General features: G+C 34.3%; 3 protein-coding genes across 4 annotated transcripts in view; 1 reads left to right on the forward strand and 2 right to left on the reverse strand.

Moving 5' to 3' along the window:
• Positions 1-1073: 1073 nt before the first annotated feature.
• On the reverse strand, positions 1074-9772 carry LOC136818869 (uncharacterized). Of its 2 annotated transcripts, none has more exons than XR_010848376.1 (3): positions 2110-2571; positions 1849-1896; positions 1074-1542 (listed from the first exon to the last, which is right to left on the reverse strand). XR_010848376.1 is itself a non-coding variant. In XM_067075096.1 (3 exons), the coding sequence occupies exons 1-3, from the start codon at positions 9719-9721 to the stop codon at positions 1103-1105; spliced, it is 555 nt and encodes a 184-aa protein (XP_066931197.1). In that variant the 5' UTR covers positions 9722-9772; the 3' UTR covers positions 1074-1102. The 2 variants fall into 2 exon arrangements, 1 of the variants encoding a protein (XP_066931197.1); XM_067075096.1 differs by lacking the exon at positions 2110-2571 and adding an exon at positions 9655-9772.
• A 2169-nt stretch (positions 9773-11941) lies between these two features.
• The window catches only part of LOC136818872 (endosome/lysosome-associated apoptosis and autophagy regulator family member 2-like), a 32194-nt gene continuing 19359 nt past the window's right edge, over positions 11942-24776 (forward strand). Inside the window, exons 1-4 of the mRNA XM_067075097.1 lie at positions 11942-12158; positions 13341-13615; positions 14495-14778; positions 15243-15338. Coding sequence (XP_066931198.1) covers positions 11995-12158; positions 13341-13615; positions 14495-14778; positions 15243-15338 — 819 coding nt within the window. The 5' untranslated portion in view covers positions 11942-11994. The remainder of the gene's footprint in view (positions 12159-13340; positions 13616-14494; positions 14779-15242; positions 15339-24776) is intronic.
• On the reverse strand, positions 21382-24623 carry LOC136818886 (chymotrypsinogen B-like). The gene is made up of 4 exons (XM_067075117.1): positions 24428-24623; positions 23151-23287; positions 22627-22900; positions 21382-21728 (listed from the first exon to the last, which is right to left on the reverse strand). The coding sequence occupies exons 1-4, from the start codon at positions 24471-24473 to the stop codon at positions 21691-21693; spliced, it is 495 nt and encodes a 164-aa protein (XP_066931218.1). The 5' UTR covers positions 24474-24623; the 3' UTR covers positions 21382-21690.

A 24776-nucleotide genomic window follows, 5' to 3' on the forward strand; every position in this document is an offset into this window, starting at 1 on the left:
CGAGACGAGTTTGATTGAAATTGCAAAGTCGGTTATAATTTATTGAAATGAGTAAATACATGTGCTTAAAGTAAAGAATAATTATAAAAATTTTGGGTTGACATACGGTTTAAAAATAATGAAATATATATTAAGGTTATATAACAGCAAATAAAATATTTAATTGAAATAGCCCAATAAAATACCTCAAAGCTATAAACTTATGAAAAGGCAATGCAAAAAAGATATGCATGATTGTCTCAATCCAAGGCTGATTTAAATTGTCTTTGAGAAAACTTTGAGAAAGAATTCGTTATAAGTGGTCTTAAGCATTTTCCTGCCTACGATGTTAGATACAGTGTGTCCCAAAAAAAGCGGACAAACTTTTACATAAAGTAAAATCTTCAAAACTCGTTATCTGAGAACTTGGCTTAGAATGATTGAAATAAAATAACAATACTCTGTTTAATCAATAGATAGTCCCAAAATGATTGAATGTTTTTGAGCTTGAAATGGGCTCTTCCAGAAAAAATCCGTTCATGGGGGGTGGAGGATATATTATTTTTTTCATGAATTACCCCTGGATATTTTGATTTTTAACCCCTTGGACACGGGTTATACCCCTGGACAAACATCAAATCAACCCCGTGGACACAAAAAATTACCCCCTGGACATTGCATTTTTTTGGTATTTTTTAAATACCCCTGGACAATTCATCCTCCACCCCCCATGAACGGATTTTTTCTGGAAGAGCCCAATATCAGTTATACAAGTCATAAAATTCTACATAAACTATGAGGCTTTTACTTCATTTAAAATTTGCCCTCTTTTTTTTGAGATACAATGAAGTTGGTCTCTTAGCATGATTAAAAAAGTAAGTGTAATGATACGAAAATGAAATAAACTGTTGCTCTTGATTTATCGTCAAGAATCTTTTGGTTGTTTCATGTCCTTTAATTAATTCGGGTCCAGTTCATGCGTCTTACAGACCTTCAATAATGGAAAACTCCCAACCCTCTTTTGAACTGTGGGAAAAGAATTGTGATGGGACTAAAAATATGAGACTTTTAAAGAATTTTAAGGGAGTTTCTCCTTTGATCGTCTGTAAGATTCTGTTCGCTTTTAGTTGAATAATTGATGGCTTGGCCGGACAAGTTTGATTCTCGGACATCTGTAGAAAGGTGTGATGACCAAACTTTTTGTATTCATTTGTACAGATTTCCCAGCATCCTCTCCACGAACTTTGTAGATAAAAGATTCCATCGTCCAATTCGCGAAATGGTTGTACGATTCGAATCCTTTCGGAAAAATTTTACACACAATAAAGTCAGAATTCGGAATGACGTCACAAAATCGGACAGCTGTCCAAATTTGATCGTTACTTTCATCCGCGCAGAATAAGTTTGTGATATCTGGTTTGCAGGCTTGAATGACGTAGTTAATGTTTTGTTTGGGTGATGCAACACTGAACTGATCTTTCTTGACTAGCCAGTAGACCTTGTACAAATTTTGACAAGTGACGTTGTCCCTGTCACGCTTGACTTTCAACAATGCAGTCAGATCTAAAAATACATAATGAAAATATTATTACCTACTATCCATGCCCAACAATTTTACATTTTCAGCAACCGTTTTTAATTTATACAAACTTTCTTAAACAACGGATCAGCAACACTCTGAATACACTCTTATTTATTTTGACAAGTCTTGTCTTGAAAATATGATATGCTGTTTATTTTAAAAAGAGAGGACCAGTAACTTATGTTAATTCCAAATCAAAACAAATATGTTGCAATGTGATAATTGAAAAGCTAATAAAAATGACTTAATTTTGGAAGCCCTGTATAATTCACAACCGTTTGAGTTACCTTTCGTATCTTTAGATCCTGACTGGACAATGCTCAACCCATCGACAACTACAAGAGAAAACAACAAAATAGCAAGAGGATTCATTTTCTTCAACTTTGCTTCTCACTTTCTTTCAACCTTCGTTAATTACAAGTCTACAATTTGGTCTTGCCCTAATTGCCATCTGCCCCATCTTATTAATAGCAATCATACGGTACTTTCCCATTGTTTCAATGCTTAGAAAATGTACACCGGGTCTGAGAATCTTTTAATACAATTACCCGTTTCAACAATTAACAGATAAGCACTTTTCTCCGTTTTTCTCCGGGTTGTCCTCTTACTTCATAATGTTGTATCGGACTGCTACGCATCAATAATCATTTTACTTTCGGCCACGTAAAAAACCTCTCTCTCAAACATGCCTGTCAAACATGTCAATATTGCGAAATATTGCTTGAAGATGTTTTGTTAAAGTAATAGCCTTGCTTAAAGCCAACGGTATTTCCCAATTCTCACGGGTTTTAACTTATGATTGGTAGATAAAAAGCCTTCTTTTTAGAGAGTGGCACGCTCAATGCAATTATTTGTCGAATCAGCATTTGCTAACAAATGAATGAAAATAGCAAATCGGCATTAATACCTACTACGTACACTGACGTCATAGTCTTTAGTAAGAGATAGTTTTGATTAAATCTAATACTAGAGAAAAAGACTATAAAATTTACTTTAAAAAATGCTTACTTTATCATGCATCGTGCAACCTTTGTGAAACATTTTAGCAAGTATATGTTATTTTTGAAGGTTTTGTACCCTTTTTGTGCCCCAAAATCACGTCATCCGTCATTACGTTTATTTTTACGTTTCTAGTTCGTGTTCTGACCTACTATGTATCGGAAACTCTCAACTATTGAGCTCAGTAAAATTTTGCAGATTTCAACAAAAATAAATTATTTTCTTAGAAGGTCGCCTTTTCGGGGAAATCTTGATGAAATGTTGGCAAGGATATGATTTCCTCTTTTGAACAGAGCGTTTAAGCTTACAGCCTTTTTATCAATGTTTTTATAGGATCATATTGATGATCAAGAAAAATAAAATTTAGGTATAAGACGGACCAGATCAAAACCCAATCATCATAATAGTCATATTGTTGTTAAAAACTAAAATATCACCTTAACTATCTTATCTAGAATTGATATCAAACTTTGTAACCTGATCTCGGATGTATAGTTCAAAAAGTAAAATCTCGACATTTTAGTTTGGTTGCCATAGCAATCTACAAACGTGAGGTAACAAGTCTGAAAAATGTAGAATTTGGTTCATTCAAGACGCTCTCGTTCAATACACTAGGGAATGGTGAGTGGGAAACTGAAACAGTTTTGAAAGTAACTCACAAGTGCAACCTTGTGCTGACTAGATCTTCCCGCGTGTAATGTACGGTCTGTTTCAAAGATTAAGCTCTCGTGACTTTTCAAGTTCAACAACTTTACCTCGCACCAATTTTCGGGCTCTTTTATTTCTCTGCCGTGCGATCATCAGAAGATATATAAATGTCATCGCTGCGCAAGGTCGTCGGTTCAATCCTAGACCTAGTCATACTAAAAGGCTTGGTACTTAGTACACAATTCATGATATGCACCATTGCAATGTCTTCTGACATTACATCACGGACCCAACAGCTGATTGGTTGTAAGTGACGTAAAATCAGTCAATACGTCACTTTGAACCAATCAGCTATTGGGTGGAATGGAAGACATTGCAATGGTGCATATCATGAATTGGTATTTGAGGCCTCTCAACTTGACAATCGGAAATTAAAAGGTAAGATACTGTCTTTTTTGACGTTTTTTGACGTTTTTTTTTACTTTTGACTTTATACCTCCATATCTCGATAACTACTTTTCCAAAATTAAAAAATGATACATCAAAATTTAAGTTTGCCTTTCCTCTTTACCACGAAAAGAGAACCAAACTCTTATACTTTTTCATGGGTCACCCGGTAGTTTTTCAATTCTCAATTATCCCCTTAAAATTTAGATTCCGATAAGAAAGATAATTATGTAAAAAAGCGTTTCAAAACGAGGCAAAAAGTATTTGACACGTAATTTATGAATAAATAATGACTTGACACTTTCAACCATATTTTAACTTAAAAAAATACTGTACTGCACAAAAAGAAATTCTAATAAATCACATGGTAATGACATGATAGGAAGATTTTGCAATTCAGGGAATTGTGCACACGGCGCCGGATGAATCATGACCAAAATAATCCCCCGCCCCCTCGGGAAGTTGTCGTTTTTATCATCACAGCACTTTTTGGAGGCAATTAGAGGCAATTTGAAACAACATAGCTGACGTATGCATAAATATTGCCCAATATTTGTACGATTTCTCTCTTCCTCGTTGTTGACTGTAATTTGAGATAGGTAAGAGTCTGAATAATGTTAAAAATGTTGTTTCTGAGACAGGAAGATTTTAGCTTTGTGAGTGGGAAGTTTTTTGCTATTTGTTTTAAAATGATTTCGTAATAGGGAAATTTGATTTTACCATTCTAAAATACAATTAGTGTGTATCATGCGAGAGTTGTTTGATCTCAAAGATTACCTTTATCCTCTGGGTTGGGGAAAGCCAGGCACTTATGGACGGGGCAATGTCCAAGGAGCATCTGGACGATTCATAAACCTGAGATGCACCATCTTCAAATAGCAGAGTTCAGTGCTCCTTGGGTAAATATCTATGGGTGTCTTTTTTACTTTTCAAAAATTTTGATTGTTGGGGCTTAGACGTTTTTCGCCAAAACGAGGCTAAAACTTTAGGGCAGCCTGGATGGAAACTTAAAAAAATGGTAAGATTTGGCTGAAATTTGGCACACTTGTTCCTTGGGTGAATAGTTTTTTTGGAGGCCTCTGGGCACTAGTTTTTTTGTTTGTTTTACCAGTGAACTGTTATCAGATAGAATAATATCTCACTTTGGCTACTTCACCATCTATTCAGATTCCCTTTGTTAAAAGTGATTATTGGTCGTAAAAACAGTTTCTCAAAATCTGATGCGTGGATAGAAATCTCTTTATAAGGGTATGTTTGCACGGTATTTTTTCTCAGTTACGAAATTTTTAGTTTTGGAAAACGATTGATATTTACAAATCTATTTTAGCTTACAATCTGGAATTTTAGGAGCTGAAATTTAGTGATTCCATCGATTTTAACTCCTAAAATTAAAAAATCAATTTTAGTCTATACGGAAAGAATAACTAATTTAGGTGAAAACTTGACACCCAAATTTCTTTTCTTAGAAGTGCGTTTTCAAATAGTTTTCAACACTGGTGAATCTATAAAATGAGCTGATTTCAAATATGTAATTCTTATTTGCATTGAGGGGACCGAAGTGCCCGAAATTTCCAGTTGAAAATAATCAAATTATGTTCATAATTTTTGAGAATTCAAAAGAATCCAATCAAGCATGAGGAAATATGCAATTAAAATACGATAAGAACAAAGAAATGACATTATCATTGCACACGTGCAATTGAATTCCCATTGCAACTAAGGGACCCCTTACAGACACGCTTCATTTTGAGGAAAAAAGCATGAATTCATTCTATCTGATAATAATTCTCAGTGCCGTAGCAACTGGGGGGGCAAGGGGGGGCTATGCCCCCCCAATAATTATTTCAAAAATGGTTATTTTGCAAAATGCAAAGTTTTTCTTTTTTAATTTGTCATAATTGTCTTTATGTGCATGTTTTGAGTGTATTTTTAAGCAATCTAGAGCTCAAATTTTCAAAAAGCTGTTTGGTTGCTTTGGGAATAAGATGATTAATTTTGGATATACTCGTGGGAATATTTAAGATGAATGAAAAGACATTCCATTTTTAACAAGTATATTGAAATATAATAGCCTTGTCATGAAAAATTGAAAAAAACTTCACATAATAAGCACAATACTCTAAACTTCTAGGGGAAGCTGCCCATAAGGCCATCGATAGATTTAAAAAAGAATTACGTGTTACGATTAGGAACCTTGTATCGATCATTTTGTCAGAGTATGAAAACCGCTTCTCACTTAGACGTGAAGATTTTAAGATAAGAAACTTTCAATGATAATGTGATGCGACTCTCAATGTTTACAAAATGCCAGCCCAAAAATATATCCTTATGAAATTAATATATTCTTTTATCCTTAAATCAGTTGAAACTATTTCGAATCTCATTTTAACTAAGATTCCTCGCAAAATTAAGTTTTTCAAAATCAACGGACCAGCCTCTTTCTGTTCTTATAAATTTACATTTCGGATTTTTTTGCTTCCAATGATGGTACATCAAAGAAAAGCCGCTTTGAATAGATTTATAAAAGATTTCAACGACTATTTAAGTCATTACCGAGACGTTTTCTCTCCTTCTGTATTTTTATTACCTTCATGGTTTTACTACAATTGGGCCTATGAATATTTACTACTGAATTTGAGCCCAGTGCGTTTCGCACGCTCGACTATTTACTATTTCAGGTATTTTAATCCCGTACTCGATTTATGTTATAGACAGTGCCCAAAATAATGTATCAAAGAACACTTGGCGACAAGTTGTTACTCACTTTTTCGAAATAAAGTAACCAGTTTTGGTTCTCCATATTAAGCAGAGGGAGTTAAAAAGGGGGCCGCGGCTCCACTTTAAAAGTGATAGGGCCTAGACTATGCTATAGTCTAAGACGAGGTTCATCTAAGAGGAACAAACGTGAAGACGGGAATTTTTATTCGGGGGTAGCTGTTGTCTGTCTAAACACAGACTCTATCCGCCGCGAAACATAATACATTTTATAATATACAAACTATGTTATATCATAATAGTGTATTATACGGACGATAGCATCGTCTAGATAGGGCCAAGATAAACTGACTAAAGAGGCGCCACTTGATGGGGCCGACGGGCGAAATTTTTTGAATTTTAGCACTTCCAGATGGCCTAAACCAGGTCTGTTTTATGGTTACTAAACAGAATTTGGCTTGATTAGTAAATTTTCTTTTTGCTTTCTTGCTGCCGCCAAAAATCGAAAGTTTTTGAGTTCAATGGAAATTTTAAGCTTTATAGCGTAATGTTAATGATGAAAGACGGTCGAAATCCCATACACTCAATTTTTCTAGTTTTGGGCAATTTTTTTACTTTTGAAATTTTCATTTTTCGCTGTTAACTTAAATATGAAATACAACTAAATACAACACAATTATACAGGACTGTCTCGCCCTCCCCATAGCTTATCCCACATCGGAAAGGGTTTAATATCTTTTTAAAAATAATAGGCCATTCTCTTTCAGATATTTCTGAAAATTTTAGGAAAAGCATGTGAGTGCATTTTGCCAACGTCAGCATTTTTCGAGGAAAAACGAAAATTTCTAATTTTTGCTGACGTCATCAAATTTTAAAAAAGTCTTTTTTATGGAAATTTTGAAAAACCGTTATCTTTCTTCAGAGTTTGCTTTGATTCATTTTTTACATTCTCTTTTGAGCAAAGATAAAAGGGCGAGGAAATTCATCATAAACAAAGTGTTAACAATATGCTCGTTATCCAGAAAAACTAATCTACTGTTAGCTTTTCCAAAGCTGGAACCCACAGTCCCTTATACCCCTAGGGAGGTTGCTCGGTTATCGAGATTAGAGTATGTCCGAGCTAAAAATTGAAAATAGGAAAATGCAGTGGAGTTTCTATAACTATAACTTAAGCACGCACGGGGAACTCAACTTTGTTCCAGACATTTTTTCAAAGCAAAAATAAAATTTACTAATGAGGCCAAATTTCGTTTAATGATCTTAAAACAGACCTGTTTTAGGCGTTCTAGAAGGACTAAAATTCTAGCCCGTCTGCGCCAACCATTGTTCCACCTACCTCCTTAGTCTGTATATCACGGCCCTATCACTTCAAAAGCGAAGCTGAAATTTTCAATTTTCACTTTTGTCGGTTTTCAGTAGGGGGCACCTATAACCTGCTTACAAGTCAACCGTTAGTAAAGTTTTCTGATTGAGAAAATGTTTCCTAAAAAAAGATTTTAGATGTGAACGTAGAGCATTTGGTATACACGATTAGAATCTTGTTAAAACATGAGCATTTACTGTACAGGTAAAAATAATCCTCTGAACCTGATTTTCCATTTAATTAACACCTGTCTCGTTTACCCAGCCGAGAAACTGTGCCTCTATGTCAAGGACCCTAAATTCAAGAGTTTCTCGGTTTTTTCATGATTAAATAGCCTAATATCGTCACCATTTATCCGCCTACCTTGGAGAGAGAATGCCATCAGCATCAGAGTCAAGAGAAAGCAACAGTTTGACATCGTAGATCCATCAACAAAAATTATTTTTAAACTTCTGGTTTTATTTGAGTGTGCTTCCACCTGACCAGGTTTGAATTTGAATGATTTTCAAATACGTAGTTTTTAAACCTTTACTGATTTTATACCTTGCGCAGATCGGCATGATGGAACAGAAATCGCACAAAAATAAAACTCATTTACGTAGTTGAGAATACCCAAGGGAATTTCATTCGAGATTAATCTGGAAACATCCGCAATAACATAAACTTGCCCACTGTTATCTTCCGGTAAAACTTATTGTGTAACACTTTGTTGTGCGTAACCGTCGTAACCCACACTACGAAAATAGTGTCATAAGGGAGTTATGACGGTTTGATGGATGTTATTCTAACGCTTTTATGTAAAGTGAGAAGAAATCGAAGGTGATTTCACGCTTGACCGAATTTAGTAGTTCCTTAACCAAAGACGATTTTGTACTTTCCATATTATGGTGCAATTTTATGCAGACTTTATTTTGCAGGATGTAACGTATTGTTGGCTCCGAGTCGGTGAAGGATATTAAAATCGGTGGCAATGAGGTTAGCTTATTTGTAAGACCTTTCGGAAATTAGACTCTCCTTCGTTGATTGTTTTGACATTGAGATGCCACTTTAATGAAACAGAAAATTGGTTTACAATTTAAATTTATTATCTTTTTTGTCTTGGATCTTTATGAATAAATTGACCAGTACTTAACGAGATTTTAGAGAGAAACAATTGGAAAATTATTTTTTGTTTTGATATTTTTTGCTGAGTCACTTTTTGTTAATTTGAGATTTTAAGGAACATAGTTCTATAATCGACAATGTGTATACATCAAATGGAATCTCTAGTGAAATTATTTTTGTATTTTTATCAATTTTGCTAAGGTCACTTTCTGTTACCTTTTGAATTTGATGTCAAAATAAGACCTAAGGTTAAATCGAAAGTTTTTTTCTCAGAAAAATTCAAGAGAAGAAAACACAGGGCTAATCGATAAAAAGACAAAAAAATGGCCATGTCACTCAGTGTCACGCTGGAATACACACATGATTCAATAAGCAGTGCTGGTTATTGTGGCATAAATTAACACTAGCATTGACCCTTTCTGTAAGGAAAAAGTTATACGAACAACGAGGCTAAGACCTGCTGAAAAAATGAGAACAATTCAAGAACAATGCTGAACCTGGAATGATTAAGCTTTAGCCAAATAAATGGTCAATTTATTTAGGGTAGGTCTGAAATAACTCAATATTAAATATAACGTTCAAAGAGACTAGGACAAGAACAATTTCAGGCGCAAATTGTCAAAAAACTAGTTAGAACAACCAAGCATCAACAGAAATTTTACTGGTTCCTATAAGAATATAAAAAAGTGAAACAGTGCAGGTTATTTAACTACGATACCTGGCAGTTACGAGCTTACAAGCAAACAGACGGTGAAATAAACTAAAACTGACAGGTCCATCACATGAAAAAAAAGTGAAAAATAAAATTGAATATTACCACAAAAAATGAAGAATGACGTCAGCATGACTGTGATTATCCAGTAGTATTTGTGGTAGAATTCCATATTTTACCCCTAGCTCAATATTTCATTTCTTAACCCGCTACGTGTCAAAACCTTCATCGAAACCTGGGACCCGTGGAAATTAAACAGGGACTTTTTTATTTGTTTTTATCGCTGTTGGCGCGTATCTTTCTAAGAAATAACTTTCCCGGAACACGAATTCTCTTCTTTCTTTACTAATAAAAGAGGTTTGAGAATTTTTGCACCGACGTTGAAACTAAAAGAATGACAGAGCTTTCTCTTTTGACTTTCTTAAACTTGATGATATCGGATTCTTGCGTTCATCAAAATTCTTGTAGCCTTCGAAGAGTTCTTAGCCTAAAAATGTTCTAATTTTCACCATTTTGTGAATAGTTTTGCCCATTTTCCTAGATTCCTCAAAGCCTAAAGATGTTCATAAATTTGTTTTCAATACTTTGGCCAGCGAAGACTTAATAACAATAAAATAAAATAAATAGAATAAAAAACGTGTATTTCTTTACGCACGTTGATTCACTATGCTAAATTTGTCATAATTTTACGTGTCAATGTTTTCATTATTGTCAATGACAAAAAACAACATTAACACAAACAAAGATTTGTGACAAAAAAATTTTGAGGTATTATTTTTGCCACTTTTTTGTTGTTGCCACTGTGATGAGCTGTTTCCTAGGTGTGCACTCTCGGGTACTTAATAGCCGGGGGGCCGCTAATTAATCTTTCAAAAATTTTCCACCATGGACATTGTTATTCCACCCCCCCCGCCGCTTATTGATCTTTGAAATTTTTTTTGAAAGTTCCCTCTTTTGCCCTAATTCTGCTGTATTAGCCTCCTTTTCGAAAATTTTCCACCCAGGACACACCAGTTCCACCAACCCCCTGATTATTAAGTTTTGAGATTTTTTCCAAACCCCCCGGCTATTAGCTAGGTACGCGAGAGTATGTAGATAAATCTTTATTTTTTATAAGGACAACTTTTCAACGATTGATTGATTGATGATTGATTGATTGATTGATTGATTGATTGATTGATTGATTGATTGATTGATTGATTGATTGATTGATTGATTGATTGATTGATTGATTGATTGATTGATTGATTGATTGATTGATTGATTGATTGATTGATTGATTGATTGATTGATTGCTTGATTGCTTGATTGATTGATTGATTGATTGATTGATTGATTGATTGATTGATTGATTGATTGATTGATTGATTATTGATTATTGATTATTGATTATTGATTATTGATTGATTGATTATTGATTGATTGTTTGATTGATTGCAGGATGTTAAAAGCGTTAAAAAACGTCATAAACGTTATACAGTAATTGCAAGTTTTGACAATTATTTCCTCCTATCTGATAAACAGTGGTCAGCCCTATGACGTCATTGCATTAAAGAAAATGTCACGTTTGAGGTGATATACGCATTCAAGATAAGACCGCAGTACTTTCATCTGCTGTTTAATTTTCGCAAAATTTTCGGCCCCCTCCCCCCCCCCCCGGTTATTTAATTTTTGAAAATATTTTAACTATATCACAAGCTGAATTGCTCTAAATAGCCTGGTTTTAGTTTATAATTGCCTTATTCTGGAGGTTTTTTAGAGGTACAATTTACGGTCCCCACGTTTATTGTATTTTGAAAAGATTTCGGATCCCCCTCCCTTTTTATTCAGACCCCCTACATTTCGGTACCTTATAGTATATTTCTTATGGAAATATTTGTCAAATGGAATAGTTAAGAAGTTTTTTTATTGAATTAATTATTTCCAAATACTTAGATTTCGAAGTATCCGCGACGTTTGGTTTATATGGAAAATGTCCTTTCTTCTTAAGTTGGGTATACCTTCTTCAGCAAGAGCGAGCGCTTGAAGAAACTCGATTTACCTTTAAGGAAACTAATTTTGGCGAGGAGTAAAAATTGTAAGAAAATTTAAATGTTTCGAGATCTTATTTTGGCAAATAATAGTTTACTTTTGGCGAGAACTAATTCTGGTAAATTTCGTCGAAATTCTACATTCCAAATTTGGTTCCATAAACAAAGGAAGTCTGGGCTCTAATACCGTCGCCAAGCGTCCCAATATACTGTTATCGTGCATCAAAATCTTTACTATATTATAAAATTTTCTCTCCAAATGATAAAATAAATATATAGGAAAAAACCTCAAAAATGCTTTACTTTTTTATTTTCAATGACGATATTATATGCAAGTAGAAAATGCTTGAGTTACTTAATATAAGACTTGATAAATCTATGTGAATGTTAAATTTAAGTAGAGCTTAAACGTAAAATGGCAGCCGGCCATCTTGCAAAATTATGCACATGTATTTTATTACTTTTGCCAGTAATTTACACTTTATCACCATGTACTGAGGACAATTTTGGAGAATTTATTACTGCTTGTGATCCTGAAACACAGCAAAAGAAAATTGTTTATTACATGCGTACAAATTGGTAAGTGAGGCTTAACAAACAGGAATGCTTAATTTTTGTTCCTCAGGTCCAGAGAGGAGCTGGCTAATTAGACCGGAGTGGGGTAGCCTGGTTTGAATTTAGAACAGACTTGTGGTCATATTGCTATAGGACCGAGTACACAGATCTACGAACTACTGATGTAGAAGACTCAAACAAAAACAATCTTGCCATTCAATTCTACACTATTTTATTGTGTTTTAATTTCATAAAATCTGGACGATTTTGACTTTTTTTGAAATTTTGCCCGGAGGAGGCTAGACATAAGGCAAGTGATAAAGGGTTAAGGTTGGTTTGCTTCAAGATTAGATGTAAAGAATTTACCTTATTACACGAATATTACTAGTCATTTTATTAACACAAATTGAAAAAAGTTAAAACCAGCCGTAGTTTCCTTGAAAAAGCAATTTCAAGGCCGTTGAATACTTGCTTAGTAATATTCGTGTAATAAGGTAGGTGCCGCTGTTATAAGATAAATCTGGTTCCGCATTCCCAGGATTGATAGATTGAGAGTCTTGAATGCTGTCTTTTTTATCTGACCTGATCAAAATCTCCATCACAAATATTGTTTGTTTATATAAGAATCTCATTTTCTTTATGTACAGTCGTCCTTGACTTCACTCCAGGCTAAGACTTTTCCAAATATTCTAAGACCCGATTGCAGCAATACTGATTCCTAGGTTACCCCTAGAGTTTTCTCATTTTGGCGAAGAAGTACCAGAAATGAGAAAGAAAGAAAAACAAGTTTGCCAAACTTCAGCTACAATGGTGGTCAGAATATGTTGGCGTTTCTGGGTATTCTTGCGTTTTGAAGAATTTAAAGTTCGGTCAAGAATGATATTTTCAGGCTTTTTTGCTTTATTTTAATTGAATATTCCGATTTGGTAGGGGTATAATGGCTTTCAGACTATATTTTCAGCCTAGTCGGACCATTCACAAACTTTTGGACCCTCAGATCCTAAGTCGTCAAGTCTCTGGTTAAAACTCTCCTTTCCAACATTTCCAAGTTAAAGCACTCAAAAACTACTTGTGCCAAATATTATGATCATAATTATATCTGCGACCATTTTTGTAGTCTCTAGGCTGTCATAAAGAAGACGAACAAACATAAACAGATTCTAGATCACTGAACGTGAGTAATAAATTTTTCACTTTTTCTCGTAGTGATTTGAAAGCGAAAGGCAGCATCGACTATCCAAAACCGATCGAGAATCTACCATGTTTCTGTCAAGCAGGCCATGGTTTGCAATCGAAAAATTCAACAAAATGCACACCTTGTGCTAAAGGATATTACAGTCATGGCGGAGAACTGATTGATGATTGGAGTGATTGGAATACAACAAAATCAAAAGGAGTTCCTGGACTTGCTTATGGCGTGGACACCCAATGTTCGGCGTTTGGGAGCCGTGTGAATTGCCGAAATGAATGGAGAGCTTCAGGTAAAACTCCAGCAAACACGTCATTTAAACATTCATCTAACATCCGTAACGTTCATAAAGCGTTAGATGAATGATTGAGAAATGTCATCTTCTAGACTAGTAAACTAGTCGTTGAAAACAGACCCATATACAAAAAATCAAGCTCTAAATAAAAAGAATATCGAAGGGGTGAAGTTGCGTCTCTTTTCTGAATTTATTTTCCTTTCTCTCACGCGCGCTGAATATTTAATTAGTGTTTACATTATTTGATTGACAGTTTTATTATAAGGTTATAAGTAATAACCGACTAGTTTACTAGTCTAGTCATCTGCCTGAACAGACTATTTTTTTGTTTTTGGGAAGAAAATTTGGATAACAAATAATCTTGATACATCCGAATATCCTGAAATTTTGTTTACAAACCTGTAACGAAAACGGGAGAACTTTTATTTTTGACCCCCTTTAAATTGACGAGATGATCAAATATTGCATTGTATTATTAACCAATCGAATTTCGTTATTATGCCAATAAATCAACATAATTCCCATTCGATGGTTGAAATTCTATTAGCCAAGCAAATTGAACTATATTTGAATCTGCTCATAATCTTGAGTTGATTTTATATTGATTCAGTCAATTGATTTTGATCTATCTTTACTATGGGCAATATTCCAAGTACAAAGTCGACAGAATTTGATCGAATTTTGAGACGTTCATTTCGCTTCGATAGTGAGAATCACTTCCATTGCCACAATTATAAACTCTGTTGTCAATCTAAATTACAATTGGACTGGAATATTTAAAGAAAAAGGAGTTCTTTTGGGAAATTTCCAAACCACCTATCTTTTGAGAAATATCTTTCATATTTGTTTATTGGTCAATGCTTCTTTCTTTTTCAGGTGATGGTTCCTACCTCACAACTCAACAAATCCGATCCAACAAAACAGGAGGTTTATTTTCCGACTTATTCACTTGTCTTAATGCTCCCATCATGTCTATACAACGAAACTTTCAATTCCCTGATGGTCAAAATAAAATCTCTTTCGATTATAAAGTTGATGGGATGGAGTGTCGATCCGGATCGAGTTGTGTCCGTGGTTTTCGTGTCTTAGTTAACGGTAAAGTGGTGCTTTATGCCGATACGCAATTTCATTGGACCAAGTTTGAAATGGTTCTTAACAAGGTACAACTTAAAAGTTTTTTTATCAATTTAAAATCACATCACATTAATTTGTTTTTCTACGGGCAGATCGTTTGCAAAATATGGGTCGGTCGGTCGGTGAAATAAGAATAAATTTTTCATTTATCAGGGTTGGTAAAGTACCGAAAATGCACTTTTTTTATCTTCGATGAAGATCATAATAAAATCTTAGTGTATGGAATGCTTGATTTTCTAAATTTTTCAATTTCTTGAATTAATTTTCAGCTTTTTTCAAATTTGATTCTTACAAATAACTAGTGTGTAAAATATATTGTAGTGGAAATTCAATATTATTATTTTTTTGATTTTAGTAAAAATAGGATCGGTCGGACCCGCAGAACAACAAATTAAATTGATCTCGCCTTATGTGTGAAATACCTCTTACTTAAAATTTCCGGGGTTTGCTAGTATGAAAATTTCTATCAAATTAGCTAATTTTATTACAGGGACCAACGAAAATTGAGTTGAAATTCAACACTCGATGTTTCTCGAGACTAAAAACCTCCACCGTAGATGCTGCATTCGTTCGACACATTTCATTGGTGAGATTCGTTCCTTCTTCTTCATTTTCATCACTGATATCTAACTAGTTGACTGGATCGAGCTTTCCATTATAAAAAAAAGCGTGTCTAGTTTTAGTCCACCATCTTGCTTTTCAATTCTGGGCGTCAACAATAGATTAATAAAGCCCAAAAGGCTAGATTTCGTGCTTTGGCTGGGTTAGGTGAGAAATCCTACCTAGGTCATGTGACATTACTATAGAATTTTAGTGCTTGACCAATAAAGAAGCTTCGCAGGTTTTGGAAAACAATAGCAGCAATATTTTTTGCGATATTCACTTTTTTGGACCTACCCCGGTGGGGTGGAGGTCCTATAAATTAACCTGTGTTCGTCCGTCCGTTCGTCCGTTCGTCTGTTACTAACTTTTCTGAGGATTGAATCATTGGAATTTTTTGATTTTTGGTACAAAGGTGCAAAATAATAGTGGCCAAAATGTGACGGAGCCCGATTTTCGAAAAAAAAAATTTTGGGGCAAATTTAGGCCAAAAAACAGCTAAAAAACAGGTTTTTTGGACTTTGTGAAAAATTGGTTCATTAATTTTTTCTGATTTTTTCCATGAAAGTAGGGTAACATCATAGGTAAAAGATGGCTCAAGCAGATTTTTGCAAAAAAAATTTGTTGCCTCAAAAAACGCATGTTTATCTATAAGAATCACTTTTAATAAGCATACATCAATGTTCTTAGCCATATTATTATTCTTATTAGTGGAGGTCAATGGTTTGAGTTTTCTAGAAACACTTATTATTATTTTGGCTGAAAAACGAATCTTTATCTGTAAGAATCACTATTTATAAGCATAGATCAATGTTCTTAGCAAAATCATTATTTTATTATTATTTTTTCTAAACAAAGAAAATGTCACTTTAGAGCGCGATGGTTTGAGTTTTCTGGAAACTTTATTTATTGAGCTGTGCATTTTTCTGATAGTGGGTTGTTTTTATAAAGAAAAGCGTTTAATAGCTTTTTTATTTCTTTTTCGAAAATCTTTTTCAATAGTGTTCATAGTTTCTCTCAATAGATATGCTTTCATTTTTCTTTATTTTTTTTGTATTTTGACCGTTATCGTCTTATGTGTTTCATTGTTTCAATGTTCACTGATTAATTTGATAACCAGGTAGGTCCACAAAAGTATCACTTGTTATTATAAGCATCTACTTTATAAGAATTAAATCAATAACTTCTGATTGAAGGCCATATACCTTTCGGTAATTAGTTCTTACAAAGTAAACAAAGTATGACGAAAAAGATTAGCATATTTATTTTTATTATAAGCATCTACTTTATAAGAATCAAATCAATAACTCTTGATTGAAGGCAATATATCTTTCGGTAATCATTTATTAGAAATTAAACAAAGGATGATGAAAAAGATGAGCCTATCTATTTTTATTATAAGCATCTACTTTATAAGAATCAAATCAATAACTCTTGATTGAAGGCAATATATCTTTCGGTAATTAGTTATTAGAAAGTAAACAAAGGATGGACCTCTGGACCTTCGGGACCTAGAGGGTACATGTATTTTGTGGGGGTGTACAGCATAATATCACGAATATAGAACTGGTTCGGTAAAATACACAGGAAGAAATCTTTAGCCGACGTTGTAAAAACTCCAGATCATCTGCAGGGTCAGGTGTTGTAGAGATATTTCGAAAGGAAGCTCTGTGGGGCATTCTTAGCGACCGCTACTTGCTAGTTATTATTTAATTGTGTATATAATTTCTTTGTTTTTTTCGTACAATTTTTTCATACAAAAACATTATTGATAACAGTGCATCACCATCAAGCATGCTTCATTTGTCACTTAAACTGATTTTTATAGCTGGAACTTTCTAAAAGTCGCCGGAACAGCCGATTATCGCTGGAAGGTTTTTATAAATCTCTCGAGTTTTTCTTTATATTTTTTTTCATGAAATTTTGCACACTGATGCCAAAAAGCAATACCTAAAATGTGCCTGATTTTTTGAGAAAAAAAGTTTCCGGCCAAAGATTTCGGAAATGTGCCGGAAAAACATGTTTTTCGGCATTTTCTACAGATTTATCATTATAGTTTATTCTGAATTTTTGTACAAAGATGTAAATAGCAATGCCTGAATATGACCGAGTTCGATTTCTGAGAAAAAATTTTTCCGGCCGAAAATAATGGGAATATGCAGGGAATCGCTGTTTATGCAGATTTTTATTGAATTTTTTCGTATTATATGTTTGTTATCTTTAGTTTTTCAAACAAAAACATATTTTTGTAATCATGAATATTGCCCTTATGTATTACAATGAGGTAAATACAGTCGCTCTCATATTGTTTTCTGACCAGCCACCAGAACCGTTGGAAAACCAACGGATCCGGCGACCATTGTGCCACGGGTCCATGTGGAACCCGATGACTCAATTGCTACTCGGTAGATTTCTCCCAATTCATCGTCTCTGACCAGTCAGTAGACAAGAATTCACTTCCATCTCTACCGAGTGGCAATTGAGTCATCGGGTTCCACATGGACCCGTGGCACAATGGTAGAGCAAATGCCCGCGAATGGCATGGTTGTGAGTTCGAGTCTCGCCGGATCCGTTGGTTTTCCAACGGTTCTGGTGGCTGGTCAGAAAACAATATGATAGCGACTGTATTTACCTCATTGTAATATTTTTGTAAGAATTCCCACGATTAAGCATGGTTCAATTTTCAAAGAAACTGATTCTGGTAGTCGGAACTTTCTAAAAATTGCCAGAACAGCAGAGAATTGCCGGAAAACGATTTTTTCTTGATTTGCTCGTGTTGTACTTGTCTATTTTCTCGAGTTGTACTTGTTTATTAGTACAAATAGTGGGTAAAACATCCTCCACATTGTCCGATGATGGGAGAAGAATCTCTCGAATCGTAGCCAAACGTAAATCTTGTGATCCAAGCCACGATAAATTTCCAATATGAATATCACTGGGTCGATAAACACAAACTTATTTAGATTGTACTTGTCTATTTGTCATGAAATTTTGCACATTGGTGCAAATTGGCAATACCTAAAATGTAAGGGAGCCCGATTTTCAAAAAAATATCTTGCTGTCGGGCCGGCCGGAATTGCTAGAAATATGCCGGAAAACCAGTTTTAACAATTTTTTTAATCATTTTTTCTTATAATATGTCACGATGTTATGTGTTCATGTAACTTTGATTATCTGGTAGGTCTAATCAGCATTCCGGCTTGTTTAGTAGGGGGGACACCTGGGGTTGGGTCGAGGACCCCTTTAAAATCTCAATATTCTCAAGTGAAATTTTAACCTGTGGTAGATATGGATAATTGGTACTTTTTTACAAAATATTCGGTGCTTTAAAGTCTGTAAATTACACATTGTCCTTATGCTGGAGCTCAGAACTTCTGGAGCTTTTGATTAAAATTTACCAGTGATACATATTAACCATTTGAGACAGAATGCAAAGTTTACGTTGCTTACGTGCTTGGTTTGTTTTTTACGGACCGTGTGAGCTAAGCTCGAGTATAATTGAGTTGACTTTCATCTTCTAAATTGGCCGGTACGTATAAACAGACCCCTAGGGCTTGACTGCTGAAAATACTTATTTTGTAGGTTTAGTTTTCTTATGGGTTTTTGACTTCCAATGTCTATTGTCGGAAAAATTGTAAAATTATGAATACGTGTACCCAAAAACTTTTCTGTCACCATATAAATTCTGGATTTTCTATCAGAGCTATCTTATTACAGCACTAAATTCTGCAAATTTCAATTTTTCACAAATTAAATTTGTGCATGTCAGATGTTACATTTTTAATGACAGACTGAAATACTTAATTATAATAATACACTTATATATAATAATAATTATGCACCAATGCGTCACTGTTTTGAGGTTGGAGTTTTAGTGACATCTTAACTAGCAAAAGGTGTATCCATTTAATTTTCTATGCGTATACGTGTAATTTTCCTGTGCTTGGCTGGTACGTACGTTACATGCTGACATAGTCAGGACAGCTTGTTTTTTGTAGCAGTGAGTCTGTTGAAGAGGCCTGGCAGAAATGACATTGAGAGTGATAAGAGGGAGAATCTTTGGTGTTTCTTTAAACTAACCAGGAAACGCTGTTTATTCTCACGATAACCTAAAAATGGCTTTCAAACCATACCAAAATTTTAGTCAACTGCATATTATGTTAAAGAGTAAAATTTTTGGTACGGCTTGAAAACCTGTTTTAGGTATATTAAAAGTGACCGAATTATTGATTATTATGATATGTTATTATTCTAAAAATAGTTTCAAAATTTTTTCTAAAAGGTTATATTGCTGGGTACTTTTGAGCAGAGTTCCTGCCTGGTTAGTGTTATTGTTGTATTCATAAAAAAGAGTGTTGGAGGGGTTCACTTAGCCACAATGAGACTAGAGTAATCAAGTTCCTTAACAAGTAGTCTGTAAGTACTAAAATAAAAAAGCAAAAGTATTTAGGTGACACCAAAATAGAAAAAATATTTCTTACCTTGAATGCAAGAGGCTAGCGAAAAGCCCTGAAAGCACAACATATACCACCAACCTGCATAGGGAAAACTGAATAATCCTTGTACACTTTTGATGATTGTAGAAAACTGAAGCTAAATTGCAAATACTTACCTTTCTAAGAATGTATGAATAACAAAAACAACTACGACGTAAAAGTTTCAAAACTTGAAAAGTGGCTCATCCTTTTACCACCTAAAATTCAAAACAAAGTGGTCTGTCGGCTTGTCTCCCTCCAAAATTTAGGAAAGCACTCCTCCGTTCTCGAAACCTCCAAAATGAAGCCGTGGCAGAATGTTCTAGTCTGTTAATCAGCAGCCTCTCACCAACTTTTGCTCGTTCTCCTACGCAGCTCCTATTCTAGCAAACGCCCGCCGCCTTTATCTTCCCGCCCTCTGACATGATTAATTAACAGACTAGTTTGCTAGTCTTCTACTGAGAAGATTAATATTTTTTGACGCCCTCCCTGTAGTTATGGTTGTACAGTAGGCGATCCTTCAATACAGGTGAAACCCTCTAAATCGACGTTCTACTATTCCATACGCTCTATTATTCGATTATATTGAAAGCCACCGCCAACGAAAAACTATTTTTAAACGACGCTCTACTGTATATTAGCGAGTCAGAAAATCTTGATTGTTTTTGGATTATTTAGCGAATCACGATTTCAAAAAATTTCGTGTGGATAAATTTTAGCGAATACTCGTATTACATTATTGACTGGATTCGTTTTCTAGCATTTCTTTGCAATGAACCCTTCCATGAAAAAATGTATCAAGGCACTATACCACCATAGAAATATGTAATTCGGCGTGTTTTAGCGAGATTTATTTTAGCAGAAATGGAAACTCGCTAACGCTAAAATTGTCTCGTAAACTTTTCCGATTAAAGCAAAATTAGCGAAATTCAAAGTTTCAAGAAAGTATACAGAAATTCTCAAAAATTCTATATAAATTCGTAACATTTAAAACGAACTCTATTTTTTTAAATTTTTTTCCAACTGATGATCGTCTCCACGGCGTGAAACTATTAGATTGAAAAAACACATCAACTTCATTCGATAATAATATATATAAAAAATAATCCTAAAAGAAAAGCAATAGATGAAGGAATTGGATCCCGACTAAGTTGTCTCTCGCCCACCCATTAACGAGGTTCAACGATGTCTCCCATTTGTGCAAATAATTTCAGTCAATAATTTTTGGGTTTTAATTAGAATTTTTAAGCTTACGACATACCGCGTTTGGACAAATAGTGCCCATCGACGTTACTTATTTTGCCTTGTGATTTTGAGCAGAAGCCTAGGGGTCTACAAAAATGGTAACTAAAATATCTACCGAAAATCTTGACGAGGTTACCGAAAATCTTAGTAAAATTCAAGGTGTGCTTTGAACTATCGTATCACCTTACAATAAGTTTTGAGAGGCAAAAATATGAAGTTTCTTAGATCAAAAAAGGGGCATGAAGGATCGGGTGAAAATACTATCAAAATTGATGCGAACCAAAATACCAAAAAATAATTATGACAGAATTAGGTTTAAGTATTCATAGCTTTTTTTCGTTTCAATATCGAAGGAAGAAAATAATCTAAAATTATATTGGAACATATTGTTGCCCGTTCAAATACTGGTTCCGTGTGAAACCGCTTTACACTGTGACCGCCATTTAGGGACCCAACTCAATACCCCTTCTACAATCCAATGACCTGAAGCGGCCTTACACATCAGTGGACCTCCAGAATCACCTTGACATACGCTTGCTTTTCCTTGGACACCAAACCCTGCTAAGATGTGTTCGACATCGTCGACTCCCAATAGGGAGTCGTGCTTGTTGTAATTTATCAGTCGGTTTTTGGGTCGTATTGCGTGTATCCCCAGCCTTTCAGAGTAAAAAAAAATAAAAAAAAATATACCAATTGATAAAAGGTATTTTTCTCATTTTATTTTGATAAGGAGTGTGAGAAGAGTATACTCCCGGCATCGACCCCCCTCCTTCAAAATGAGTTTTAATTGCACACTAGTTTCTGCGACAGTTTCAATATTCTCCTTTGGCCCTAATAACTGTTGAATTTGAAACTAAACCAAAATGGCAAACCCGATTCTTATGAATGCGTTTAAATTTTAGGTTTTTAAAAGAAATTCAGATGAGTGCTCTTTGCGATTTAATAAAAAAAAGAATTCCTAAATAAGTGAGTTATAAACCGACCTATGTAAGAAACCAAGATAAAAACACGAAAAGGAAAATAATTAAAAAGTTCGGTAAATTACACCCGAGAAAATTATATTCTCCAAAATTTCCGTCACTGTCTCTTCTATCTAGGAAGCATTTGTAAAAATAACTGTCAAGTAATAGAACCTGTAATATTGAAGTAATAAAAATATACGTTTAAATATGAACTCTGACTAACTGACACGTACTAACCCTATACAAGCAAATTACACCACCTTCTCACAAACCCACTGTGACCCCTTCCCACTAGAAAATTCGGCCAAAATATCGTACCCTGTGGAAAATTACACTCTATTTTTTGTCCCTGCTAAAAATAATCTGATAAGCAATTCATTACTGTAAAATATTGTGTTATTAATCCATCCCAACTGAGTTTTGTGACTCTAAAACACTGGAATTCAAATCCCCAACCATAAAAAAAACATGGGAATATCAATTTCCGTTGAGTTTTGGTCCGATGTTTTTACCCCCGCTTGCTAAAAAAATCCTACCGGATCTGTGAAAAGGGGATGTAAAATTGGAGTCTCCAAAAAAAATAATATCTCACCAGCAGTATAACACCACGTGCCAACAGGTGGGTAATCGTTAAATCCTGGAAGCGATGCTTTGTTAACTCGATCATTGAACCAGAAAGGTTTATATATTTCGATCAAGGCAATATCAGCATAAAGATCACTTCTCCTGTAGTTTGGGTGCAATATGTGTCTTATAGCCCTTCGTATTTGTTGTGACGATTCCATAGTTCCGTTCATTGTATGTGCGCCCGCTACTACGGCGATCAATGTCGGGTTTTCATCGATGCAATGGCTCGAAGTCATAATCTATGGAAATACGTTGTTGTGGATCAGTGGATTTTGATATAAATACCGGGTTTTGTTGTCAGAAAAAGATGTTTTTAATAGAGGCATCCATTTTTGGATTTAGATTTCTACATACTTTGTATACGTACTTTTGTTTTGGTTATATCAGACTTTCTTTTCGTAAAGAAAGAAAAGTAGGAATTGAAATCACAACCCTTATATAATGGTTGCATAAGTTATATTTGCATGGGAAATCCTTAATTAAATTTACCCAATTGTTTGAAAGGATGGTACCACCACAGGTTTTATTTGGATTTTGTGTTAACACGTAGACCATCCATGGCCATGCACCTGGTTTAGCCTCGGTTCCATGGATAATACGTTTTTCTAGTACTCTTCCTTGTATATCTAAAAAATTAAGCCAAAAAATAATGATCTTGAAGATTTGAACTGTTTTCCCAATTCATAAGCTTCAAAATAAGAAATTATTTTTCGTGAAAGGTAAAACTTATACCAAAGAATACCTTTAACGTGTTCAATCATATATTAAAAGATTGCTCAGGGGGGGGGCACGCAGTTACTACAAGACAGTATGACACTTACTACCTTGGTGGTACTGTATTCAGAAGTTATGAAAACAGTTACTACTCAGTGTAGTAACTGCTGTTTTGGGGTGGTGCCAAACACTAAAACTAGCACTTTTGGTGTAGTGAGTGCTTATATTTTAATTCTTTTTAAAGAACTTTCAAAAAATTCTTTGTTAAAAAAAGTATTTTTGTTATAAATGGACGAAAAAAAATTTGAAATTTTTCTCAGACCCAACTTTGAAATTATGCTTTCCCTAATTATCATTAAAATGTTCTCAACAGCTGTTAACCAAGTAAATTAAAAGAAAATCTAGCACAAAAATGGCTTTAGGTTGAAAAATAATCGCAATTTAGGGTAATTTCGAGCATGTTTTTGATGATATCACTCAAAAACAGGGGTGGTACCTGGAAATCTTTTCTGAAAACAGTTACTACCAAAGTGTAGTAACTGCAAAGGGTGGTGGTCCTGAAAAAAAGTGTTGAAAAAGCACTTACTACACATCATGTCTTGTAGTAACTGCGTGCCCCCCCCCACTGGATTGCTTATAAATTGACGTTTGATGACTTGAATAATTGTCACATTTCAGAACGAAAATGTCCAAAAATATCTAATTTTAATACACGTTTTTTTATAAGAGCTGCAATAAATTTTTGGTCAGGCTGAGTTGGTTCTTAATTTTTTTTTGAAATTTTAAGTCTTATAAATGCTCTTACGATGTTCTTAAAAATGCGTTTCAACTTTAAATCTGTTAAAATCAGTACTTTTTTAGTAATTTCGAAATCTGAGGCTCAGATTGTTCTTAATTTGTTCTCAGATTTTGATCAGTTTTCAGGCTCGTGTTTTTATAAAAGTGTTCTTATAAACAAAACGTGTACTCGTCAGATAATTAGGATTGAGAATGATTTATGAGATTGTATCCGTTTAAAATGTCAAATTATTACAAAGGTCGTATGAACTTACCAGAAGCAATGGCAAGAAATACCACAAGCAGCACAATTCTAACCATTTTGATAACAGCTGAATCACTTACTGAATTAGTGAAAACTGATGTTAAAACATTCAAAGGTTCCCTATTTATTATCTAAATTTCATTTGCAGTGAGAAAGAATGTGCTTCATTTGCATGACAATAAGTCTCCCTTGTGTCATAATAGATCAATCTCCAAATAAGGTTAACAGATCTCGAAAACAATAAAATTAAACGCCCCATAAGTTGGGCAATATCAAAAAACAAGTCTAGACTTAAACAAGGAAGAAATTATTCAACTAAATATTAACTTAGTGAACATCATTTTTTGTTTGCTGGATGG

This window comes from Clytia hemisphaerica, unplaced genomic scaffold (assembly GCF_902728285.1).
Source record: "Clytia hemisphaerica strain Z4C2 unplaced genomic scaffold, Clytia hemisphaerica genome assembly, whole genome shotgun sequence".
Taxonomy (NCBI): Eukaryota; Metazoa; Cnidaria; class Hydrozoa; order Leptothecata; family Clytiidae; genus Clytia; species Clytia hemisphaerica.